This window comes from Eptatretus burgeri, chromosome 7, assembly GCF_056783735.1.
Source record: "Eptatretus burgeri isolate ZD-2024b chromosome 7, Ebu_testis_v1, whole genome shotgun sequence".
NCBI lineage: Eukaryota > Metazoa > Chordata > Myxini > Myxiniformes > Myxinidae > Eptatretus > Eptatretus burgeri.
In genome coordinates this window covers 12,741,594-12,756,526 of record NC_140967.1, presented here as the reverse complement: position 1 = coordinate 12,756,526, position 14,933 = coordinate 12,741,594, and the positions used below count along the sequence as shown (strand labels likewise).

Genomic DNA, 14,933 nt, shown 5'->3' with positions numbered 1-14,933 from the left:
AGGGCCTTCGGGGTCTCAAGGGTCTAAAGGATGTTAAAGGGTCTCAGTGTTCTCGAGGTTCTTCGGGGTCTCAAGGAATCTAAAGATATATAGATGTCTAATGAAATAATACACCTACTCACATTCTGTGTGAACAAACAGACAAACAGAAGAGCAAACAGACAGACAGACCCAAATGCAATTCCCTCTCCTCTGGGGAGGGGAACAACCGGTACACACCTGGAGTGACCACCACATCAATGCCGATCTGCCGACTGGGGGTCATAGTCTCTGATTCGGTGGTTGCAACACCGAGGTTTCCGTATTCTAGTTCCTCAGACTTATGGTGCACATTGTGTCCTGCAGTTTTTTCCATGCCGACTCCATATGGACCGCCTTTTGAGACAATAATGTTTTCTGTACCTGAAAGGAATGAGTGGAGAAAAATTAAGAATGTGGAACAGGTATGATAGGTCATTCAACATACAGCAGACTACAAACAATTACAACAGCAAGTATACCGCAATGCAGCATTGGTCCATGTCAAAACCTAAAGTCATGGGAATAGACAACACGAGTGCATGAAGTGGGAGAGAGAAAGAGAGATGGTAGAGAGAAGGGAGAGAGAATGCGGAGGGATGGAGAGGGATGGAGAGGGACTGAGAGGGACTGGATTGAGAGGGATTGGGAGAGATAGAGAGAGATAGATAGAGAGAGATAGATAGAGAGAGATAGATAGAGAGAGATAGATAGATAGAGATAGATAGAGAGAGATAGATAGAGAGAGATAGATAGAGAGAGATAGATAGAGAGAGATAGATAGAGAGAGATAGATAGAGAGAGATAGATAGAGAGAGATAGATAGAGAGAGATAGATAGAGAGAGATAGATAGAGAGAGATAGAGAGAGATAGATAGAGATAGAGAGATAGATAGAGAGAGATAGATAGAGATAGAGAGATAGATAGAGATAGAGAGATAGAGAGAGATAGATAGAGAGAGATAGATAGAGAGAGATAGATAGAGAGAGATAGATAGAGAGAGATAGATAGAGAGAGATAGATAGAGAGAGATAGATAGAGAGAGATAGATAGAGAGAGATAGATAGAGAGAGATAGATAGAGAGAGATAGATAGAGAGAGATAGATAGAGAGAGATAGATAGAGAGAGATAGATAGAGAGAGATAGATAGAGAGAGAGAGATAGATAGAGAGAGATAGATAGATAGAGAGAGATAGATAGAGAGAGAGAGATAGATAGATAGAGAGAGATAGATAGATAGAGAGAGATAGATAGATAGAGAGAGAGAGATAGATAGATAGAGAGAGATAGATAGAGAGAGATAGATAGATAGAGAGAGATAGATAGATAGAGAGAGATAGATAGATAGAGAGATAGATAGAGAGATAGATAGATAGATAGAGAGAGATAGATAGATAGAGAGAGATAGATAGAGAGATAGATAGATAGATAGATAGATAGATAGATAGATAGATAGATAGATAGAGAGAGATAGATAGATAGAGAGAGATAGATAGAGAGATAGAGATAGATAGATAGAGAGAGATAGATAGATAGAGAGAGATAGATAGATAGACAGAGAGAGATAGATAGAGAGAGATAGATAGAGAGAGAGATAGATAGATAGAGATAGATAGATAGATAGATAGAGAGAGATAGATAGAGATAGATAGAGAGAGATAGATAGAGAGAGATAGATAGAGAGAGATAGATAGAGAGAGATAGATAGAGAGAGATAGATAGAGAGAGATAGATAGAGAGAGATAGATAGAGAGAGATAGATAGATAGATAGATAGAGAGATAGATAGAGAGAGATAGATAGATAGAGATAGAGATAGAGATAGAGATAGAGATAGAGATAGAGATAGAGATAGAGATAGAGATAGAGATAGAGATAGAGATAGAGATAGAGATAGAGATAGAGATAGAGAGAGAGAGACACTGGTAATATTAAGTTCATCCGAAAAGATGTCATCTCTAGGTCACGTCACCGAGACAATACACATGGAAGCATCAACAAATTCAATTAATGTCACATTGTTCTGCTGTTAAGCAGCACATTCAGCATTCCAAGGAAGCCTGGTGTTGGCTTCGTGGTTAGGGTGGCGGCTTGGGATCCTCGGGTCCCGAGTTCAAGCCCTGTTGGCCGCTGAATGAATATACACCAGGAGGTTGACTCAGCCTGTTATCCTTCCGAGGTCGGCAAAATGAGTACCAGTGTACTGGTAAGGGGGACACTGCATCAGCGGTAATAGCCACGTCGCAACCAATGATGCAATCAGTAGCCACAGGCTGCACTCGATAGAGAGAGCATTCCAAGGACCTCAGTATAATAAAATCCCAACGGTGTGAATAAAATAAGGGTTACAGCTTTGTTTATTTTGCACGTCGATCAACCAGATTAAACAAAATATTTTCTGAATAAACATTCCCATCAAATTCCACAGAGAAAAATCCAAAAAAATAAGTTGCGGCAAAGCTGCAGCCCAGATTCTATTGGTTATTTGTTTTAGGAGAGGGGGCACAACCCTTGAGAGGGGAGAAATAGGAAGCAAAGGTATCTGAAAGTGGCAGCAGAAACTGGCAGAGCACTACAAGACTGAGGGATTAATGGACACTCTGGGGGAGCATCAACGATCCCTTACCTTTCGTACATGTATGGTCATGGGTTACGATTTGGTCGTATTGTTTAGCATTCCCATCTGAGAGCATGGATCCTGATGCAAACATCTGAGGTTTAAACCGTACATACTATGCTGACTTGTGCCAGCCAAGGTCTCCTGATATCCTCATAATTCATGGAAACCTCCACTCATGCTTCCCTTATGTTCACGTCTTGCATGTGATTTACACCAAGTGACTCGTTGAGCCTGATATCACCATATCAACAAGGGGACCCACCTCGGGCCATGACATGAGATCTCTCAATTTGTGTGACCACAGAGTAATAAACAATCCAGGGCATTGTCGAGAACAACTACATGTTTAAAACCAAGGTCATGCAAATCATGAAGGGTCAAAATGGCAAAATGAAACTTATATTTGGAAGGAGCAATAACAAGATGTTTTTGTCCGAATCGGGCGACCATCCAGAGTATGAAACTGTGGTGGTTCCAGAGCACGTCGAGAGGGTACGATTCCCGAATAAAGGGGAGATCACCAGGTTTTGCTCAATAATAATAATAATACAACACGTTGATTTAAAAGGAGTGCGAACATGGGAACGCGGTTTGTTTCCTTCACTGGCAAGTGTGTTCTGTCAGCTGCTCACACTGCGTATAGAGTGGACCGTGAGGACATCCGCTCTGCTTTTTAATGTTCACACAATAAAATCCCATGTGTTACAACACTGTCATAATAGTGAGCAGTGCCTGCCCAGATATACCTCAAGTGAAAGCATGGCCATGTTACAGTGACCAAAGGTAAAAATCCATATATTCCAGGTCAATTAATCAATTCGATGATAATGTCCTTGCTATGTATGTAAAAGATATAGCATAGCCTCCAAATGCCCGATTCCCTTCTCAAATATGGTGTATATCGACATATAAACACCTACAAGAGAGTTAGCTTGTGTAGGAACAAAAAAAGAACCAAACAGGTGGAGTAAATAATCGGCAAAATAATTCTTAACGGAGGAACAATGATGATTAAAAATCGATCTCTCTGACTCAGTGGAAAATCCGCCATATTTCTTTGCTGATGATTCCACCCTCTGCCGTAACGTACCTCATGCTTCAGATAGACATACAGCAGCCTCTTCCATATCTGCAGACCTTGATAGGATCACGAGGTGGTCAAACTCTTGGAACATCAAACTCGTCTCCGACCTCAAAGACCGGTTGATGCCTTTTGAAATCATTACGAATGGAAAAACGGAAGGGCTTCAACCACCCCGCCATCTGTGTGGGAAGATTTCATCCACTCCCTGTAGTGTACATTGAAGTCTCCTCAACGGAAGACTTCAGTTTGAGGATGAGAGGAGGTCACGGCCTCATGGCAGGAATTTAGACAGTCAAAGAAAGTTAGAACGTTTGTGGAGTTAGGAGAGCAGTAGGTGAAACAGAAAAAAATGTGAATGTTGTTAACAAATCTTAAGCCAGATGACGTCAAAGTTTGGAGATTCAAGGTCCACAGGCACACAAGTATGTTGATGTTGGAATAAGCACAGACTCCTCCGTTGAAGCAGAATCGTGAGTGAAGGTTACAGTTGGAAATGTGAAAGGAATTCACAAGAACATCATTTGACAAGCCGGTAGGCGGAGATGGGTCGCCGAGCATGGAAACTATAAGATATAGAGCAAAATGGATGTCATATAGCGGATAGGGAATCACCTTAAGATTATGCATATCAAATCTCATCCAGTTCCATCTACTGATAACTACTCGGTATCCATTTAAATGAAAAGTACCGAAAATGCGGTTTGAAATCGGAAATCTCCAAAGTTCGAGGGGGTGCTGTGGGTGAACAAAGATCTAAATCGAAAATCCGGCTCGACTGTTTGTGCACAATGTATTCCAGATTAGTGTGAATTTTCATGACCATCCGACCATAACCCTAGGAGGAGTAGCATTTGGCACGAAGACACCTCCAGCTCTCGCATATTATCAATTTTTGCACTAATTGACCTTTGACCCCTTATCTAAGCAAAATCGGTCAATATGTCCTGAGGCAAAGTTGTAGTACTCATTGAGTACCATGAACCTGCAAAGTTTCATTCGTATCGATGTACTCACCTGTTCGCTAGGGGGGCCCTCAATTTTCGCCAATTTTCGCGCATACCCTAATTGTAGTGGGCGCTGCAGGTAAAGTATTCCATATATCAAAAAAACCGGAATATATTTGATAGAGCATTACCTGTAGATCATTCGTGCCAAATTTCATAACCCTACGTGGGATAATGGCTTTCGGAATTGATTTTGCATGAACGGTACCGATTTTGAAGGTTTTTCAGTTGTTGCTAGGGAACCAAAGCGTCCCTAGCAACCGTCACAATTTCCAAAGCACTGGGTCATAAGATGTACCTACCACCCGAGTTTGGTCAAAATCCACCCACATTTACTACCAATTATGCTGATGACAAACGAACAAACATCCAAACAAACAGACAGAATTACTGACAATAAGGGTCACCGATTTCAGCGACCCAAGAGTTGGGTGTCTGAGAGAAGCAAGATAAGAGGTACCAGACTTACAAAACGGTGTTCAACAGAGGAAAGGTTGGAAGAAAGACTTAACACATCATAGCCAATGTAGATGGATTGATTGTGTATATGGATGGATGGATTGTATATATTTTTACACTCCCATCCTTACCTTGCTTGCTTTTTAAAAATTGCTTATTTGCTTGTTTTCAATCTTGTTTTGTCTTTTGTTCCATAAAATAGTGTGGACATGATGTCTTCAACTAGCAGGAGTACCTGGCATTGCCCAGTGCTGTTCTAATCATGTTGGCACTGTGAAGAAAAAAAAAAAGAAGTTTTTGTGGGGAGTGTGGAGGAAAAATTTATATTAATGTATTCTAAATTGTAACAAATGGGGTTTGAGAAATGTAAGTTTTATGCTATAAGTTGAATTGGCTGTCCTTTTTAGCCAAGAGTCTTTTTCCCTAAATGTTGAAAAAATGTCTTTGTCTGGAGCAGTGTGACCTGAGCTGATAACAGCGAACCTTTGCCTCGAAATGTACGTCATGTGCTTCTCAGCACCAAGAGGATCGTATGCAGTCTGAGTTGGTAGCCCCCAGCACTCTCCCATGGACGTATAAAATGCCTTGAAATGTAAAATTGTTTCAGTGCAAGCAAGTGAGGATGTATAGCATCTCAGTGGCTTGTACTCCTTGGGACTGACCAAGTACCAAGTTAGAATAAAACTCTCTGATCTAATGTGGAAGTGAATTTAATCGGGTTTGGTTTAAATGTTAAGTAAAAAGTAAGAATAAATTAAATAGAACCAAATAATATTGCAACAAATGGGGATTCTTAAGTTCATTGTACGAGGGTGAGAAGTCTATGGTGCATAATTAGAAAATAAATTGTTTCACAAAGAAAGGACTTGTGTGGACATCGGTTATCAGTGTCGGTGGGTTTTCTAAGCAAATTGGACAAATGTTAAACTCTGCCTGAAGTTAAATAGGATTCCACAATCAACCAGGAAGAATCCTTCAACGATCACAACGGGGTGGGTTAAAAAATCCACGACAGTTGGTGCCGTGACTCGGATTCGAACCGACGTGGAGCAGAGCTCGTGACCGGAGGTGCTTAATCTGCCAGAGGCAGTGCCTGGAGGAACGACAAGTGCTTGAGCGAAGGTAAGGGAGAACGCTCTCAGCAGGTAACGTATTTCGAACAAAGAAAAGTTCATTGTCAGATAATTTTATTGATAGAAAGAAGAGGTAGTGGAGAGAGTCCATTTAAAAGTACACAATAAGTACTGTAGTTGTTTTAGAAAAGTGCTGGAGAAGAAGAGTCAGATTAAATGAGCATGACGAAGTGACATGTCACAGACCGCGCAGAGGACGCGTGAGATATATATTTGCATTGATACTTACCTGATAGGAGAGATACCGCGATCAGTTCGTTAAGGCGGTATTCTCAGGGCGAGGCCTACTCATTGCACTACAGGAGGGAGGTTGAGCCTTGCGATTTCCCCAAATGTGGGAAAGTCGACCGTGAAATTTGTAGGATGCAGGAGACGATAGACCGGCTGGGTGCGTGGCTGGTGATTTGCATTGAGCTGCATGTGTTGCTGAGAGTGAAAAATGAAACTTGTGCGAGTCCAATAGATTCCACTGCAATGAAACGTGTTCTGTGGGGATTTTGACGATATTTTAACAACTAAAGAAACTTCAGGCAGAGAGTCGAAGCAGCTTGGCTATTCGTGGTTTGGTGCCGATTACGCGAAGGTCGCGGTTGTGTGAGTGTGTGAATTCAATTCAATGGGGGTCTGAATTGGAAGCGATTGTGAGCTCGCTGGGGAATTAAAGATTGCTGGACAATGTGATACACGAATGTCTTGTTAGAAATAATAATATTGCAACAAATAAAGCGTGAAGAGATGGACATTCATAAAATAAATAATTAAAACCACCTCGGCAAGACAGTCTGAGGAAGAACTCGTGCTGAGTTAATCTGTGGGGGGTGGCATGTTCTCTCCACTGAGTCGGTGTTTGTCTTGGCTTTAGCTGTGAAACTCGATTCACATGCAGATTCAAGAGGGTGGGCCTATTGTGTCGAAGTGTGCATGCCGTTGGCAATGACTAAAATGAGAAGAAATGTGATTGATTTGGAGGATATTTTATGGCAAATATATTTTTGCAGGCAAAAAGGAAGCCTGAGAATGGTCCCGTGGTAAGATGATAACACTTTAGAAGGTTGAAGAATGCCCTTCACGGGTTTCTGTAAAAATTCCGATGAAAAATGAATATTTTAAGGTTTTGTAAAAATATTTGTTACGTGATCACACGTGATCACAAGTGAGTCTATGAGACGCAATGCTCGTGAGTGTGCGTGTTGAAGCCATGGCAGAGTAATGCTAAACTGTGGGTTTTGCCTGTCTTCGAGTTTTTCTTTTTCTTCCCACCGGATGTGGAGAGAAGTAACTGTTCCTTGTTTTGGTGTTTGTGGCGCACCCTCTCTACTGAATCTGTTTAAAGTGAAGTCCATTTGGGGAAAAAGTGTTAAAGTTTGATTTAAAAGCCATTGGGATTTTGGATAAATTGAAATAACAATTGTGAATGTTTCGAAGATTCGGGAGGTGATCTCTCGCTGGCATTGTGATGATTTGTAATTACTCAACCCGGCAGGTTTGTGTGCTGGGCAAGCTCTGTGGGCGTGTCAGAAATGTTTCGAAGATTTTGATTTAAATGTAGAAACGTGATTTGGAATGATTTTAATGATTTGATGATGTTTAGCATGTGGGGCGATTCACAGATAATTGATGATGCCCTCGGATGGACGTTGAAATAGACATATTGTTTTATTAGTCTGCGAATGTTGAGGTTGCCTGAACTAGAGCTGGGAAGGCAATGGCAAACAACCCAGTGTGACCCTTTGATCAATTCGGTCAAGGTAAATTCATGATTTGATTGGATAGACGCTGAAGATTTTATTTTTGATTTATGGAATTTAAAAGAAAATATTTTATTATTTAGACCAAAAAAGCAGTTTCAGAGAGAAGTGGATAGATGAAAAATGTCAAAGATTGAAAATGTCGATGGAATATTTTTGTGAAAAGAATTATTGATCGCAAATTGAAACCCTGATAAAGACTGTTTGCTTTTACATGGAAATAGCAAATGAGATGAATGTTTTGAGTACACATACAACTGAGATTTCTGGATATTTTAATTGTCATTTAGAGAAATAACAAGGAAAGGGATAAAATATTGATATGACATATAATGCAAGTTGAATGCTTCTGTAAGAACCTTTGTCAGTCTTGTGGAAATACATGAACCCATGACATTTACATGATGACATGTTTAATCGATGTTAACCTTGATTTTGTTTGTTTCGGAGTGTTGAGAGCAGTTGAACGATGCAAATGTACGGTTTCGTCGAAATGAAGCTTGGAAAGAACTTCCACACAAAGATTGGACGATGAGAGAACCCAGATTTGGCTGATTGGGCATTCAACACGTAATCATGAAACTGTACCCCTTCCTGAGAAGATAAGATGGAGCAATGTGGGGAAAAAAGAAAGAAAAAACCCACTGAGGAGAAGGTTGAGCAAAGTCTTAACGTCGGCGTTGTGTGGTGCCTGCGTGGAGGAATGTTCTCAGCCACACTCTCGATTGCCGTTCTGCAAATAAATCGTGAACTTGCTGTGATTGCTTCAATGTACGACAGGCCTGGAGTTCCACACTGCGAGTAGTTTACATGTGTTCAATGGTGCGGGTGGGGGCTTGTGCTGCAAAGCGACTGCATCTAACATGCACAGCTCGCTTTGTGCGAGGCCTGAATGCACGGACTGCTGCTGCGAGGCCCCAGGCTCTGTTGGGGCTGGATCTCTGTTCACCTCTCGAGTCCTTTTCGTCTCCTTCAACCCAGTGTCAGGCCCAAGCTTGTACTTGCCCACATCTACCTTCTCCTCAGCTCCAAGAGTGCTTCGATTGTGTTTCCCGTTGGGTGCTGCTCTATCCACACCCTGCCCTGTTTATCTTCTGACTTCGGGTAGCATGTTTTCAATGTGTGACACATGCTGATGAACAGGCCATAAATTAAATGGAAACTCACTCATTTTCTGATATGAGCACTCGCTGCCATTGTTGATTGAACTTGAGTAATGGAAATCATTTCTCCTTCAGGAACAGAACATGGTAATCATGTGTAAGAAAAATTATTCAAATTTTCCTTAAAAAAAAAAAAATAATAAAAACGGGGGAGTGTGGAGGAAAAATTTATATTAATGTATTCTAAATTGTAACAAATGGGGTTTGAGAAATGTAAGTTTTATGCTACAAGTTGAATTGGCTGTCCTTTTTGGCCAAGAGTCTTTTGCCTTAAATGTTGAAAAAAATGTCTTTGTCTGCAGCAGTGTAACCTGGGCTGATAACAGCGAACCTTTACCTCGAAATGTATGTCGTGTGCTTCTCAGCACCAAGAGGACACGTATGCAGTCTGAGTTGGTAGCCCCCACTGCTCTCCCATGGACGTATAAAATGCCTTGAAATGTAAAATTGTTTTAGTGCAAGCACAGGTCAGGTCAGGTCAGGTATGGGAGCATGTGCCAGAACAGCGCGTCGCTGCATCCACTTTCCGCTGGTACTCCAGGGGTCTCCGTCTGGCCATCCCCCAGGCAGATGCCAGGCCCATCCACATCTCCTTGAGATGATGGTCAACCTACTGCAACCACGAGGCATGTGGTCGGCGCACAGGCCTCCTCCACTCACGAGACTCCCCCACTGAGAGAATCTGGTGAGCACATGTCCATACGAGCCACATGTCCATACAGCCGCAACTGACACTCACGGACTATGCAGGTAACAAATCTCATCCGAGTCTCTCTCAGCAACAGCTCGTTGGATGCAAAATCCGACCAGCGATAGCCAAGGATTCTCCGAAGAGACCTGGTACCAAAGGAATTAAATCTTCGTCTCCGATCCTTGGTCAGAGTCCAAGTCTCGCATCCATAGAGTAAGACTGGAAGTACCAAGGACCTGAAGACTCAAACTTTCGTCCTCCCGCACAGGTACCGGCAGCGCCACACCACATGATCCATTGAATCCATGACTCCCCAGGCCCGACCCAGACGTCTATTGACCTCGGACTCACAGCCAGCAGAGACATGAATATCACTGCCAAGGTAAGTGAATCTCTCCACGTCCTCAACATCCTCACCACAAACAGACACAGACAGGACAGCAGCATCCAAGATGTCACTGAAAGCCTGGATCTTAGTTTTGACCCAAGAAACCCGTAATCCCAGCGGCTCCGACTCCTCATTCAGCACCTCGAGGGCCCCCAAAAGGATATCTGAAGTCTCCGCAAAGATGACTGCATCATCTGCAAAATCAAGGTCCGAGATCTTGACTTTCCCAAACGATGCACCGCAGCTTGATCTCTCCGACATCCTCCCTAAAATCCAGTCCATACAAGTGCTGTAAAGTGTGGGGGCCAGTACATACCCCCTGACAAACTCCAGTAACAACTGGAAAGAAGTCAGAGATGGTACCACCACACTTTACAGCACTCTCAGCACCAGAGTAGAGTTCAGACATCAGATCGATCAGTTTTGGTGGCACCCCTCGAAGACCAAGAATCCTCCAGAGGACGTCCCGATTCACTGAATCGAACGCTTTACAGAGATCAACATAGGCTGCAAGCAGCCCCTGCTGAAACTCTCGTCTGCGTTCAGTGAGGACACGAAGAGCAAGGATACGGTCAATCGTTGACCACTTTGGTGTAAAGCCTGACTGCTCTGGATGCTGGTGCTCAAGCAGATGGTGGCGAACCCTATCAAGAATTATCCGAGCAAAGACCTTGCCTGGCACTGAGAGCAGCGTCACCCCTCGGTAGTTGTTGCAGTCTTGGCGATCACCCTTCCCTTTCCAGAGAGGAACAACAAGGCCCCTCTTCCAAACAGTTGGGATGATGCCTGTGTTACAGGCAGAGCACAAAACTGCATGCAACGACACGAGTGCAGCATTTCCACCAGCCTTGAGAAGTTCAGCATGGATGCCACAGATCCCTGGAGCTTTGCACCGTTTCAACCGGTTCACCGCAGCCCGTGTTCTGACACGTCCACAGAGACTCGAGACCCGAGACGACACAGAGACCCGACTCGAGCGTGGCGTAGAATGCATCCTTCATGGTGAGATCACTCGCCTCAGTCGGAGCATAAACAGAGACCAGGGAAATGACACCCAAGGAGTGACGAATCCTTAATCTCATAATACGCTCGTTGACCGGTGTTATCTCAATTATCATTGGGGTCAGCTTATTGGACACAGCTACAGCAACTCCTTGGGTATGGTAACCATCAGAGCGACCAGACCAATAGTAGGTGTAACCACCCACCATTATCTCGCCGCAATCCGGTCTCCGAACCTCAGAGAGAGCTGCAATCCCGATGTCCAAACGCTTGAGCTCAGATGATAACAGAGACAGGTGATCATCCTCTCTTAGGGATAGGAAATTCCAGGCACCCACCCGAAGGGACCGCCTCAGGTTAACCCAAGGAGACCGCCGTCTGGTGGATGACACCTCAGCACCACTCCGACACACTCTCCCGCAATCTGACCCAGGGATGTTACCCCATGGTTTCCCTCCTATCATCAAAGATTGGGGGTCCCGAAGGCTTTGCCCCAATCCCGTCATCCGGTGAGCTGCCCTGCGAAGGGAAGCTGCACAGGAGGTACTCACACGGAGTGGGTTTTCAGATTTTTTTGCGTTTTTGTGTTTTGTGGAATGAAGGGTTTTAAAGTGGCCAGAGTGCAAATCCTGCCACCAACCTCCTGATAAAAAAAAAGTAACCCAACTGCAGAAGGACGTACGCAGACACAGTTGGGCACTAGATATGGATGGCCGTTGGCTCACAAGGAGCTCCTCCGCCCTTTGATATATGTTGAAAAAATGTCTTTGTCTGGAGCGGTGTGACCTGGGCTGATAACAGCGAACCTTTGCCTCGAAATGTACGTCGTGTGCTTCTCAGCACCGAGAGGACACGTATGCAGTCTGAGTTGGTAGCCTCCACCGCTCTCCCCTGGACGTATAAAATGCCTTGAAATGTAAAATTGTTTTCGTGCAAGCAAGTGAGGATGTAGAGCATCTCAGTGGCTTGTACTCCTTGGGACTGACCAAGTACCAAGTTAGAATAAAACTCTCTGATGTAATGTGGAAGTGAATTTAATCAGGTTGGTTTAACTGTTAACTAAAAAGTAAGAATAAATGAAATAGAACCAAATAATATTGCTAAATGGGGATTCTTAAGTTCATTGTAAGAGGGTGAGAAGTGTATGCTGGATAGTTAGAAAATAAATTGTTTCACAAAGAAAGGACTTGTGTGTACATCAGTTATCAGTGTCGGTGGGTTTTATGCAGGATTTTATAACCAAATCGGACAAACGTTAAACTCTGCTTGAAGTTAAATAGGATTCCATAATCAACCAGGAAGAATCCTTCAACGATCACAACGGGGTGGGTGAAAAAAATCCACAACAGGACCAAAAACATTTCTCTACATCCACAAGGAAAGATGGTCGGGGATCATTTAATACTACCTTTCACATAACTGTAAAGGTGTTGGCACAAAAGAGAGATTAAGAAACAAAGATCCAAATAAATCCAACTTGTTTTGTTTTTTTGTTTTTTTATTTCAGTTTTTTTTAAATTGTTGTTGTTGCCTAAAACACTCCACGGTGCTCACTGATGAACCTCTGCAAGTTTGACGAAGAACCGTTCAGCCATCTCTGAGAAAAATGGTAACGGACAGACAAATATCTCTCTTGTAGTAATGGCGTACGAGTATTTGCAGGAGGTTTGAGTGCTTCACAAATAATATGCATTTACAGACATAGTTGTTGCACATTGATAACATAATTTGTTGTCGTATTATGTTGTAGACCACATTATTTTGGGCATACTTAATGAGAAATTGCGTTCAATGCAAAGGCAGAGGCTGGACTGTGCTGGAGAATGAAATTTGTGAGATAACGGGGAAGTTAGAACATATGCTATTGTTGTGGACCTCGGTGTGATAAAAAAATGAGGTTGATAACTGTCAAACGTGCTTGCTGAGCTTGAGGCAATTTTTTTTTAATTTGCACAACAAAAGAAAGCAAAGCAAGAAAGGTAAACAAAAAAATAAGGGAATAACAATCGATGTGCAACTTTAGATGCGTGACAGCTTTGTGCTTTGGCGATGGTGTATAACCGTCACCCTAACACACATTAGGAGTGATGTTAGATGGGAAACCCACCAAAAAAGAATGATAGGTGTTTTATAAAGCTAAAACATTTATCTAAGGATATCTTTTTTTTCACTTTTATTTCAATTACTCACACGGGGCATGGCAAATCGTTTGGGCCCTCTCTCCATACGGAGTCTACCTTGTCTGCGATGTAGTGAGCAGTTTGCGCAATGAAGAAAAACCCAAGTTGACATTAACTAATGATTCCCACACGTCCGCGATGCAAGCCGGGACTGAATCGCAAAAATCCCCATTTCTGACGTTAACCAAGGTGTTGAAAGGGTGAGGATTGAACTTGGGTTTCCAGAATCGTTATGCACGGGTTCAGATTGGAATGATAAACAGTCCAACCATAATTATTCTTTTACTAAACCAAAACCCAATGTTTTCTTACCTTTGTTGTGAAACATGGCCAAGACATCAGAGAAAGACATTGGGTCGTCGCCTCCCACACTACGGTAGCAGTGTTGGTTCGTCATGAAGCCCGAGGGTTCCAAAGGAAACATTGACAGGGATTCTTTTTCTCTCTCTTCATGAGTTCCCCCTCCTCCGATATTGAATGCAGATGTCGCAGACGAAAGTCCCAAGTCTTGGCTTCTTTCAAAGTCGTCCTGTGCAAGAGTAGAGTTGCGTTTGGATCTATTTGCAAGACTGCAATGGTTCACATATTTCACATTAAGATATGTGATCCTTATTCTATTTATTTAGTTAGATCTGCACATGCAGATATACAGCATGATATACATGAATAAAAATACAACCGTAAAAAATTTTCCTCGATTATCGCACAACAACCACATGAAAACCACAAGTTTAAACTGTTCATTATCCCTAGGCTTTTTCAAAAAATATGGGCAATGCTCCTGGGCTCACTTAGTAGAACCAGGGAACCACCGGTAAGCGTGGATGACCACAAAATATGTAACGGAGAAGAAACGAAATACCTATTTGGGGGGAAAACCCGTGATATTTTTTCTTAATGACGTGAACAAAATTTAGTGCATCATGGGTGATGAAGGTTTTTATTTATTTTTTTTTTTTTTGTATACCTTGTCGAGGCTCGTGTGAGAGCTAACACACAACGCACAGCAAGGGGGCATGAGACAAGAGGGGCGGGAGTGGGAGGGACAAGACAGTGTGGAACAGAAACATTAGGAGATCTGTAGAAGGGAGAGAGATGGGACGGGGAACATGGGGAATAGAAGATGGACATTACAGGGACTTTGAGGAAGGAAAGCAGGGAATTTGAAGGAAGTGGGCTTGGGTGGATCAGGGGTTCCTTATTTTTTGGAGTCGGAGGCTACCATTAAAAAGTAGCAGGTTACCATCACCGTGAGCACAGCTGTATGGCTGGGGTCCAGGGCCCGCCTCGTGCCCTCGAAGCCAGAGGATCCTAGATATGGTTGTGGTCAAGTTTCATCGAAATTGTGTGGGTGGTTTCAGAGAAGAAAGCAAATACCTATTATTTTGGGGGGTAAACCCACATAGACTACTTTAGACACTGATTCTTTTTTATCTGCCTGC

The 14,933-nt window shown here is 42.9% G+C and overlaps 1 protein-coding gene and 1 non-coding gene across 7 annotated transcripts in view; one reads left to right on the top strand and one right to left on the bottom strand.

The window, feature by feature from the left end:
* The window catches only part of LOC147022689 (ral GTPase-activating protein subunit alpha-1-like), a 226,012-nt gene that overhangs the window by 99,211 nt on the left and 111,868 nt on the right, over positions 1–14,933 (bottom strand). For all 6 annotated transcript variants that reach the window (XM_085887470.1, XM_085887471.1, XM_085887468.1 and 3 more), the window contains 2 exons: positions 13,804–14,020; positions 220–402 (listed from right to left, as the gene is read on the bottom strand). In XM_085887470.1, coding sequence (XP_085743596.1) covers positions 220–402; positions 13,804–14,020 — 400 coding nt within the window. The remainder of the gene's footprint in view (positions 1–219; positions 403–13,803; positions 14,021–14,933) is intronic.
* Positions 6,541–6,704, top strand: LOC147022691 (U1 spliceosomal RNA). The gene has a single exon (XR_015060567.1). It is a non-coding gene; the product is annotated as a U1 spliceosomal RNA (small nuclear RNA).